The 11635-nt window shown below is 36.9% G+C and overlaps 1 protein-coding gene across 1 annotated transcript in view; it reads right to left on the reverse strand.

Annotated features, from left to right (window-relative positions):
* Positions 1–1118: 1118 nt before the first annotated feature.
* LOC311090993 (bifunctional apoptosis regulator-like) overlaps positions 1119–11635 on the reverse strand; it is a 30142-nt gene continuing 19625 nt past the window's right edge. The window contains exons 6-8 of the mRNA XM_084126687.1: positions 3085–3261; positions 2809–3005; positions 1119–1970 (exon numbers count right to left, since the gene is read on the reverse strand). Of these exons, the coding sequence (XP_083982813.1) occupies positions 1799–1970; positions 2809–3005; positions 3085–3261 (546 nt within the window). The 3' untranslated portion in view covers positions 1119–1798. The remainder of the gene's footprint in view (positions 1971–2808; positions 3006–3084; positions 3262–11635) is intronic.

The following is an 11635-nucleotide window of genomic DNA, read 5'->3' on the forward strand; positions in this document are numbered from 1 at the left end:
AACCTGTCATTAACATGACATAGCAGATTAACTATCAAACTTAAGAAACCACTTAGCTTTATGGGTTAACATTTCATTAAACGGTCATGTGGTTGGTTTTGACATTGGCTGTCATGAAGCCATTATAACATTTTAATGACAAATTAAATTTGTACCACTGTAGTTGAGGTCAAGAAAAACATTCATGACACAGTTATAATGGCCTCATGACAGCCAATGTCAAAACCAATCACATGACAGTTTAATGTAATGTTAACCCATAAAGCTAAGTGGTTTCTTAAGTTTGATAATTAATCTGCTATGTCATGTTTATGACATATTTATGACAATTTATGTTGTCTTGGTAATGTCAAGTTGTCATAACAAAGACATCTCAAACAATGTCATATTTGCATTAAAAATGTCATAATTGAGCGAATGACACTTAATGACAGTTGTCATAAACATGCATAAGACCTCCTTCATATTTATGACATCTGCCATGTCATGATTATGAAGGTGTCATGTCAGTCTTATGCACACCCCTTCAAGTAAAGTGTTACCATAGCTTCTCCAACACTGTCTGTTATTGTAGTGACATTTACCCACCACTAAACATGACGTTAAACAAGACAAACTGTAACTGATCGCTTTACATGCCAGTCAGATTACCTCTTTCAGTCCTTACACAAAGAAAATATATTTTCTTGTATATGAAAATATACAGAAATAATATATTGTGTTAATATATTAAAATATATTGAATAATACATAAGGAATTGCCGCTTTACATATATTGAAAAATATGTGACAATATATTTACTAATATATCATAATGTATGTAATTTATTTTCAGTAATAGATGTACATGTGATAATATATGGTACTGCATGTGTATGAATACATTGCAGATATATTTACTCATGCAGTATAAACACACATAAATAGAGAAATATATAATGTAACATTTTGTATATTTTATAATCATATACATTATATATGTTTAATATAGCTAGTTACCAATTGCTAGTGATGTTATGTTCTGTGCCGAGGCTTCGGAGCGTGTATCCAAAAATCCGGAAGCTTTCAGTGAAGCGTGCATGTTTTTTTAAAAAACTTTTTAACAACATTACAAAAAAAAAAAAAAAAAAACAGGCATCAAAGACAAAAGCTATTTTCGACAAAAGGAGTCGCCATAGTGTAAAACTCATGGCTCCCAGTATGCATTGCAGCATGGAGCATGTCACCATTGTTGAGATTCATATGCTGAATCTTGATGTCTGGGTGTGTCTGTAGGTTGTTGTTCAGAGTTACTTTAACACTCTTTAGAGTGGAACCAATTTTTTTTCTGAGCAGAAAGCAAACAGGATTACCAGCTACCAGCTTCACTTATTACCAACCAGATTGGTCACGCCTTAATTTAGCAATATCTAGTATTGCATTAATATTGCATAAGTATAACTAATATATAGCATTAGTAGGAGTTAAATCTTTTATTTATTTATTTATTTTAGCCCATTTTACCTGTAAAAGAAAACCTGCTTAATAATTATGCACACCTACACATAGGACGTTTTCTCACTTCCTGTCTTTCTTGGAAATTATACATCACTTATAAATGATAACATTTTTAATGAGTAATAGTTATTAAGACATTTAGTTTTAAAAAGCATATAAATGTTATTCCTACAAGAAAAAAGGAATGTTAGTTATGATTAATAAAAACAATTCCTTCACAGGTTTCATCTCTTCATGTTTGAACTCAAACTTTTCTGACTGAAAAAAAAAAAAAAAAAAAAATCTAAACTTGTTTTGGTTTTCATTGCTGTGCCAGCTGAAAAATAGGTTTCCGACCCCAGATGTAAATGATTGAGCTGAAACAGAGTCCCCCGTAGAATTCGAAGTCACAGTAGATCTGAGGGAGCACAGGCCACAGTAGCACAAAGCAGAACAGATGGCATATCCTCCACAAAAACATCTTAGGGAGGATGCTGAAATATACACATAAACACACACAATATCTGACTTGTGAATGCTGAGTATAAAGTGATTTTCTCAATATGAGGTGTAAACGAAATCATTAGTGTTTTAAGATATTTTCTGGTGACCTGATTACAAGTGGTCTGCAACAACAACATCTAAACATTCAAAACATTTGTGATCGAATCACACAACCACTTGTAACCACATTGCAAACACAGTACGTCAATGTAACGTCAGGAAGACGTTGGACTCCAACTACTCCAACGTCAGTCAGACGTCATATTTTGGTTGAAAATGAAAGTCGGGTTGACGTCTAAACCCAACGTTTGTTTGACGTCAAGCTCCAATGTCAGACAGACGTTGAATTTTGGTTGGAATAAGCACCACAATTTGTCCTGTAGTTCTTTCTATAACAAACACAGTTACAGCAGCAAGAGATAAACAAATGTTAAAAAGTCAAGAGTCAAGCTGGACAACTAAAGCAACACTGATCACGAAACGAAACATCTTCAACCAAACATTAACATCTAAACCTCTGTTAATTCTCAATAAGAACTTCTGTAGCCATCTGACAGAAATAAAGTAAATCTGGTTAGTAATAAGTGAAGCTGGTAATAAGTGTACTCTCATATATTTCACCTTTTTAGAAAAAGAAAAAAAAAGTGTTTATTCCAACCAAAACTCAAATCCTGTCCAACGTTTCAGCTTGACGTCAAACAAACATTGGAATTAAACATCAACCCGACGTTCATTCGTCTAACCAACGTTGGAGTTTACATCCTGTGCCTGCTGGGATACATGTACAGTACAGTATGTACTGTATATATGGTAAATGCATGTGTGTACCTCATCTGTCTTCTTTTCCATAGTATCCAGATATAAAAGAACTCCAATATTGTCATTAACATGGCATTAACAATGACAATCCATGACATCCAGTAATGAACGCTCAGCCATTGCCACGCAAAGTTAATCAGTAGCAGGTAGGGCAACAGACAGACCTTCACCCGAAACTCCATCCACTGATGCTGTCTTGGCTCCTGCTACATAGACACAATCACTCTGTTTTCTTATATTTCAACTGTTGTATGTTAACAATGGGGAGAGTTCTCAGACACAAACCAGCATGTTGTCGGGCAGGACATCCTGCACTGCGTTGGTTGTGTGTGCAGGGCAGCAGGTGTGTATGAAAGGTAGAAAGGTGTCTTGATAATCAAACAGGTACAAGTAGAGAAAAGTGAGACGTGGAAATTCTCTCAGACCAAACTGGAGAAACAGGGATTTTCCAAGATTTGTAGCCTTGGGTAGGAAAGAGAATTATTCACAGACATGAGAGAAATACTACGGTGACGCATTGCTGCCACATACATATTATTTTTCCACTCAATTCTGTCGTAATAACGAGATGTTATGTCGTTAAAACGACATATTTTCTCGTAATAACGAGATCTTATGTCGTTTTAACGACATCTTTTCTCGTAATAACAAGATGCTATGTCGTTAAAACGACATATTTTCTTAGCCTTATGAGGACATGTGTAGTCATGTACAAAATATGCCTTTATCCACATAAAATGTATATAGCCTATCATGCCTTTATCATACTTCTACGTTCAAAAAGCTTAAGCAAATAGTAGCAGCCCCCAATCAGAGGCGAACCTACACTGAATGGGGGCCCCAGGCAAAAATAATCAATGAGGCCCTTTTTTAAAATATATTTTATATAGGCCCATAAGTTTTTTTTTATATAATATATTGATTTATTTATATTTGTTAATAGGCTATATCTTCATTACCTAGAGATATAATTAAACAGAAAGTAGTCAAAACACATCTAACAGAACATAGCCTAAGTTTTTTTTTTTTTTTACAACATTGTGTTCTTATTTATTTTTTTAATTAACGAAATATCAATCTTCGTCTTTATAACAGAAGATACAATACAATACAAAAATCTTCAAGATACAGCCTACAATCATCACATGGATTGTCACTGTTACCATTATGTTCTGGGGCCCGTTCTTCGTACGTCGCTAACTCAGTTAGCTGGATTTGATTGTTGACGATTTGGCATGATCTTGGATTGTTTGGTTCTTTGAAGCTCATCCTGGACTTGCTGTCATAGCAACAGATGCGCAAACTTAAACCTGCTCGGGAGCAGCTTATTTCATGTAAACAGGATTAGATCGCGGCTTCATAAGCGGAGCTGATACGGGAAGTCCAGCGCAGCGCGATAGTGCACTTTCTGAGATATATATTTTTTCTCGTGATTCGTGAGATTGTCGTTTTTTGTCGCTTTTAGGTTTAAAAAACAGTTTTTTTTGTGGCATTTCCAAGCCACTTAAGACCCAATGTTGTAAAGCAGTTTTTTTCTTTTTTTTTTTTTAGGCTATCATAATTTTTTATGAAGATCATGCAATCATGACCATGCCGATTACAGATATGTCACTCAGGCTTCACTAATGTGATTGGTACCATAGACTATAGGCTACCATAGACTGCCATCAAGGCCTCAATGAAGGGGATTATGTGAACAGAAAGGGGGTTCACAATGTAAATGTGCAGCCCAGTTACTATTGTGATTCTTAATATTCCAGATTAGTAATATTATATCAAATAAAAAAGGCAGTTGACTAAAATCTTCCATATCACAAATGTGAAAGCAAAATGGCCAGGATCTGTGCATGACTTAAGAATTTTCAGAGATTCACATTTATGCACATTATTTGAAAGTGGTAAGAAAAGTTCCACAATTAAATATCAAGCTCACTGTATTACATACACTTATGTTGATCCTAACAGAACTGCATTTATTTCATAGGTGATTAGGTTCCTGCCTGCAGACAGGTGTTTTATATTTTATTTCATTCCCTGACCCAAACCAGTTACAATGCAGCTCTAGCCAGGACAAGGGCACACAATGAAATGAACTTTGGCTAACTAAAGGGAAGATTTCAGTGTCTGAAAAGTCTGAGGGGTTGCACACCTGACAGGGCCTGTGACATTGTTGCATGTGCCATATTACACAACATTGCCAAAAAAAAAAAAAAAAACTTTTCATTAAATGTTTAATAAATTACAAATATGCTTAGTTCCTTGAGTTTTATTTCAATTGTTCTTTGTAAAGAAAAGCCAGTGGTCAAGTGCCTGCAACAAGAGATATTAGACACATGCCTCATGCAACAAATAAAAAGGAAAAGTTGGCTATACACTGCCCACCTGTAGGCCTATGTCTCCTCTGTCTGTGCAGACTCTTCTGTAGGCCTTTCTGTAGATGTGGAATCCTGCAACTTATATTGCAGCCATAAAGCATACAAGTATAAATTAAGTAAAGTTATTTATGCACTTGCAGGTAGGCTAGTTAAAATATAATTGAAATATAAATATAAATAAAGTTTATCAGTTTTCACTTTCACAAGTCAAAGCAATTCATCATTACTCAAGATTTAACAGTTGAAATGACTATATGGCCTTAATTTAATGCAGCAAAAATTATTTTACAGTGTAGGCTACTAAGATCTTTTTTTTTCAGCCTTTTTCTTGGTTGCTTTTATAAACAGACAACCAAGGGCGAAGATTTGGTTTGAACATTGGGGGGGTTGAAGTTTGGGTATGCCTCCTTTTCATGTGATCATGGTATAAATATTGGGGGGGTTGTAATGCATAGATTTAAATATTGGGGGGGTTATCTCCCCCCCAACCCCCCCACAAATTGCGCCCCTGCAGACAACCATTTATTTAACAGTGCCTTTTATAAAAGAGACTATAATATAACTAAAAATTACCATTATGTAGAATATTTTTGTACTTCACTTTTATTTGTTCCCATGTTCTAGTGTGATGACTGACATTACAATGCACAAAGTAATTATGCAATTATTAAAATACAAAAATATAGGCTAACTAGATTAAAAAGTTCGTCGAGACAAACTTTAAGTTGGCTTGAGAAAGCTGGACCAGAAAGTTTGAAGAAGTTAAAAGTAGTTTGGAGTTTAAAGTAGTTTCAAGTTTAAATTAGTTTAAAGTTTAAATTAGTTAGAAGTTTAAAATAGTTTAAAGTTAAAATTAGTTTGAAGCTTAAATTAGTTTAAAGTTTAAATTAGTCTAAAGTTTAAATTAGTTTGAAGTTTAAATTAGTTTAAAGTTTAAATAAGTTTAATGTTTAAATTAGTTTAAAGTTTAAAGTATTTTAAAGTTAAAAAGTTGTTGGGGGTTTTCTAGTGGGTTGCTAAGGTGTTCTGGGTGGTTGCTAGGCAGTTGCTAGGGTGTTCTGGGTGGTTGCTAGGCGGTTGCTAGGGTGTTTTTGGTGGTTGCTAGGGTGTTCTGGGTGGTTGCTATGGTGTTGCTAGGTTGTTGCTAGGGTATTCTGTTTGGTTGCTAGGGTGTTCTGGGTGGTTGCTAGGTGGTTGCTAGGGTGTTCTGGGTGGTTGCTAGGGTGTTGCTAAGCGGTTGCTAGGGTATTTTGGGTGGTTGCTAGGGTGTTGCTAGGCGGTTGCTAAGGTATTTTGGGTGGTTGCTAGGCGGTTACTAGGGTGTTCTGGGTGGTTGCTAGGCGGTTGCTAGGGTGTTTTAGCGGTTGCTATGGTGTTGCTAGGCGGTTGCTAGGGTGTTCTGGGTGGTTGCTAGGGTGTTGCTAGGCGGTTGCTAGGGTATTCTGGGTGGTTGCTAGGCGGTTACTAGGGTGTTTTGGTGGTTGCTATGGTGTTGCTAGGCGGTTGCTAGGGTATTATGGGTGGTTGCTATGGTGTTGCTAGGGTATTCCAGGTGGTTGCTAGGATGTTGCTAGGTGGTTGCTAGGGTGTTTTGGTGGTTGCTATGGTGTTGCTAGGTGGTTGCTAGGGTGTTCTGGGTGGTTGCTATGATGTTGCTAGGTGGTTGCTAGGGTGTTTTGGTAGTTGCTATGGTGTTGCTAGGGTATTCTGGGTGGTTGCTAGGGTGTTGCTAGGGTGTTCTGGGTGGTTGCTATGGTGTTACTTGGTGGTTGGTAGTTGTCACAGATGGTTACTATGGAGTTTGTATAGTTCTTAGCATGATCTTGGTATGATTTAGCACTTAACTAATCGCTATTAGCATGTAGCTATTCACTGCTAGCATGTGTAGCATGTTGGAAGTGCTGTTTGCTAGCATGAGTCAAAAGAGCCAAACCTCATCTCTATACAATGTTCTGATACAGAGATATAGGTCTTGCAAAATGGTTGCTAGGGTACTCAAGTTTGGTTGCTATGGAGTTGCTTGGGAGCTGGGAGCTTTATACGTACGAAGTTTAAAGTGGTTTGAAGTTTAAATTAGTTTACGAGTTTTTGAGTTTTGAGTTTATAAGTTTAAATGAGTTTAGAGTTTAAGTTTAAATGAGTTTAAAGAGTGTGTGTGTGTATGTGGGTTCACACACACACACACACACACTCAGAGTTTATGAGTTTAGAGTTTATAAGTGTATAAATGGATGAGTTTATAAGTGTACACGTTTTTGAATTTGGTTTGTAAGTTTAAATGAGTTTTGAGTTTATAAGTTTAAATGAGTTTACAGTTTATAAGTTTAAATGAGTTAAAGCTTAAGTTTGAAGTTTAAAGAAGTTTAAAGTTTATATTAGTTTGAAGTTTAATTTAGTTTGAAGTTTAAAGTAGTTTAAAGTTTAAAATAGTTTGAAGTAGATAGATAGATGAGTTGATTAGTTTAATTGAGTCTCATTGGCTAATATAGTATATAGAACGGCAGTTTGAATTAGTCTTCAAGGTATTTTGATTTGAATTTTCGTCGGTTGGCCAGTTTGAATCTAGATTTGAATTTTTTAGAACTCCCCAATGTAAGTCAATGGGAGTTTTTCCGAGTTTTGATCGGCAATATTAGGAAAACCGTAAGTCCGATCAGTCTGAAAAGATATAGCAACTCAAGTCAGAATAGTCTGAAGGTCTGAGCCGAGTTTGGAGTATGTAGAGTTAAAGCTCTAGGAGGAGATAGGGGATAAATTTTTAGTAAGAAGAATAATAATAATAACTAGATTAAAAAGTTCGTCGAGACAAACTTTAAGTTGGCTTGAGAAAGCTGGACCAGAAAGTTTGAAGAAGTTAAAAGTAGTTTGGAGTTTAAAGTAGTTTCAAGTTTAAATTAGTTTAAAGTTTAAATTAGTTAGAAGTTTAAAATAGTTTAAAGTTAAAATTAGTTTGAAGCTTAAATTAGTTTAAAGTTTAAATTAGTCTAAAGTTTAAATTAGTTTGAAGTTTAAATTAGTTTAAAGTTTAAATTAGTTTAATGTTTAAATTAGTTTAAAGTTTAAAGTATTTTAAAGTTAAAAAGTTGTTGGGGGTTTTCTAGTGGGTTGCTAAGGTGTTCTGGGTGGTTGCTAGGCAGTTGCTAGGGTGTTCTGGGTGGTTGCTAGGCGGTTGCTAGGGTGTTTTTGGTGGTTGCTAGGGTGTTCTGGGTGGTTGCTATGGTGTTGCTAGGTTGTTGCTAGGGTATTCTGTTTGGTTGCTAGGGTGTTCTGGGTGGTTGCTAGGTGGTTGCTAGGGTGTTCTGGGTGGTTGCTAGGGTGTTGCTAAGCGGTTGCTAGGGTATTTTGGGTGGTTGCTAGGGTGTTGCTAGGCGGTTGCTAAGGTATTTTGGGTGGTTGCTAGGCGGTTACTAGTGTGTTCTGGGTGGTTGCTAGGCGGTTGCTAGGGTGTTTTAGCGGTTGCTATGGTGTTGCTAGGCGGTTGCTAGGGTGTTCTGGGTGGTTGCTAGGGTGTTGCTAGGCGGTTGCTAGGGTATTCTGGGTGGTTGCTAGGCGGTTACTAGGGTGTTTTGGTGGTTGCTATGGTGTTGCTAGGCGGTTGCTAGGGTATTATGGGTGGTTGCTATGGTGTTGCTAGGGTATTCCAGGTGGTTGCTAGGATGTTGCTAGGTGGTTGCTAGGGTGTTTTGGTGGTTGCTATGGTGTTGCTAGGTGGTTGCTAGGGTGTTCTGGGTGGTTGCTATGATGTTGCTAGGTGGTTGCTAGGGTGTTTTGGTAGTTGCTATGGTGTTGCTAGGGTATTCTGGGTGGTTGCTAGGGTGTTGCTAGGGTGTTCTGGGTGGTTGCTATGGTGTTACTTGGTGGTTGGTAGTTGTCACAGATGGTTACTATGGAGTTTGTATAGTTCTTAGCATGATCTTGGTATGATTTAGCACTTAACTAATCGCTATTAGCATGTAGCTATTCACTGCTAGCATGTGTAGCATGTTGGAAGTGCTGTTTGCTAGCATGAGTCAAAAGAGCCAAACCTCATCTCTATACAATGTTCTGATACAGAGATATAGGTCTTGCAAAATGGTTGCTAGGGTACTCAAGTTTGGTTGCTATGGAGTTGCTTGGGAGCTGGGAGCTTTATACGTACGAAGTTTAAAGTGGTTTGAAGTTTAAATTAGTTTACGAGTTTTTGAGTTTTGAGTTTATAAGTTTAAATGAGTTTAGAGTTTAAGTTTAAATGAGTTTAGAGAGTGTGTGTGTGTATGTGGGTTCACACACACACACACACACACACACACTCAGAGTTTATGAGTTTAGAGTTTATAAGTGTATAAATGGATGAGTTTATAAGTGTACACGTTTTTGAATTTGGTTTGTAAGTTTAAATGAGTTTTGAGTTTATAAGTTTAAATGAGTTTACAGTTTATAAGTTTAAATGAGTTAAAGCTTAAGTTTGAAGTTTAAAGAAGTTTAAAGTTTATATTAGTTTGAAGTTTAATTTAGTTTGAAGTTTAAAGTAGTTTAAAGTTTAAAATAGTTTGAAGTAGATAGATAGATGAGTTGATTAGTTTAATTGAGTCTCAATGGCTTATATATTATATAGAATGGCAGTTTGAATTAGTCTTCAAGGTATTTTGATTTGAATTTTCGTCGGTTGGCCAGTTTGAATCTAGATTTGAATTTTTTAGAACTCCCCAATGTAAGTCAATGGGAGTTTTTCCGAGTTTTGATCGGCAATATTAGGAAAACCGTAAGTCCGATCAGTCTGAAAAGATATAGCAACTCAAGTCAGAATAGTCTGAAGGTCTGAGCCGAGTTTGGAGTATGTAGAGTTAAAGCTCTAGGAGGAGATAGGGGATAAATTTTTAGTAAGAAGAATAATAATAATAACTAGATTAAAAAGTTCGTCGAGACAAACTTTAAGTTGGCTTGAGAAAGCTGGACCAGAAAGTTTGAAGAAGTTAAAAGTAGTTTGGAGTTTAAAGTAGTTTCAAGTTTAAATTAGTTTAAAGTTTAAATTAGTTAGAAGTTTAAAATAGTTTAAAGTTAAAATTAGTTTGAAGCTTAAATTAGTTTAAAGTTTAAATTAGTCTAAAGTTTAAATTAGTTTGAAGCTTAAATTAGTTTAAAGTTTAAATTAGTCTAAAGTTTAAATTAGTTTGAAGTTTAAATTAGTTTAAAGTTTAAATTAGTTTAATGTTTAAATTAGTTTAAAGTTTAAAGTATTTTAAAGTTAAAAAGTTGTTGGGGGTTTTCTAGTGGGTTGCTAAGGTGTTCTGGGTGGTTGCTAGGCAGTTGCTAGGGTGTTCTGGGTGGTTGCTAGGCGGTTGCTAGGGTGTTTTTGGTGGTTGCTAGGGTGTTCTGGGTGGTTGCTATGGTGTTGCTAGGTTGTTGCTAGGGTATTCTGTTTGGTTGCTAGGGTGTTCTGGGTGGTTGCTAGGTGGTTGCTAGGGTGTTCTGGGTGGTTGCTAGGGTGTTGCTAAGCGGTTGCTAGGGTATTTTGGGTGGTTGCTAGGGTGTTGCTAGGCGGTTGCTAAGGTATTTTGGGTGGTTGCTAGGCGGTTACTAGGGTGTTCTGGGTGGTTGCTAGGCGGTTGCTAGGGTGTTTTAGCGGTTGCTATGGTGTTGCTAGGCGGTTGCTAGGGTGTTCTGGGTGGTTGCTAGGGTGTTGCTAGGCGGTTGCTAGGGTATTCTGGGTGGTTGCTAGGCGGTTACTAGGGTGTTTTGGTGGTTGCTATGGTGTTGCTAGGCGGTTGCTAGGGTATTATGGGTGGTTGCTATGGTGTTGCTAGGGTATTCCAGGTGGTTGCTAGGATGTTGCTAGGTGGTTGCTAGGGTGTTTTGGTGGTTGCTATGGTGTTGCTAGGTGGTTGCTAGGGTGTTCTGGGTGGTTGCTATGATGTTGCTAGGTGGTTGCTAGGGTGTTTTGGTAGTTGCTATGGTGTTGCTAGGGTATTCTGGGTGGTTGCTAGGGTGTTGCTAGGGTGTTCTGGGTGGTTGCTATGGTGTTACTTGGTGGTTGGTAGTTGTCACAGATGGTTACTATGGAGTTTGTATAGTTCTTAGCATGATCTTGGTATGATTTAGCACTTAACTAATCGCTATTAGCATGTAGCTATTCACTGCTAGCATGTGTAGCATGTTGGAAGTGCTGTTTGCTAGCATGAGTCAAAAGAGCCAAACCTCATCTCTATACAATGTTCTGATACAGAGATATAGGTCTTGCAAAATGGTTGCTAGGGTACTCAAGTTTGGTTGCTATGGAGTTGCTTGGGAGCTGGGAGCTTTATACGTACGAAGTTTAAAGTGGTTTGAAGTTTAAATTAGTTTACGAGTTTTTGAGTTTTGAGTTTATAAGTTTAAATGAGTTTAGAGTTTAAGTTTAAATGAGTTTAGAGAGTGTGTGTGTGTATGTGGGTTCACACACACACACACACACACACTCAGAGTTTATGAGTTTAGAGTTTATA

This window comes from Abramis brama (genome assembly GCF_963993115.1).
Source record: "Abramis brama genome assembly, chromosome: 10".
Classification (NCBI taxonomy): domain Eukaryota; kingdom Metazoa; phylum Chordata; class Actinopteri; order Cypriniformes; family Leuciscidae; genus Abramis; species Abramis brama.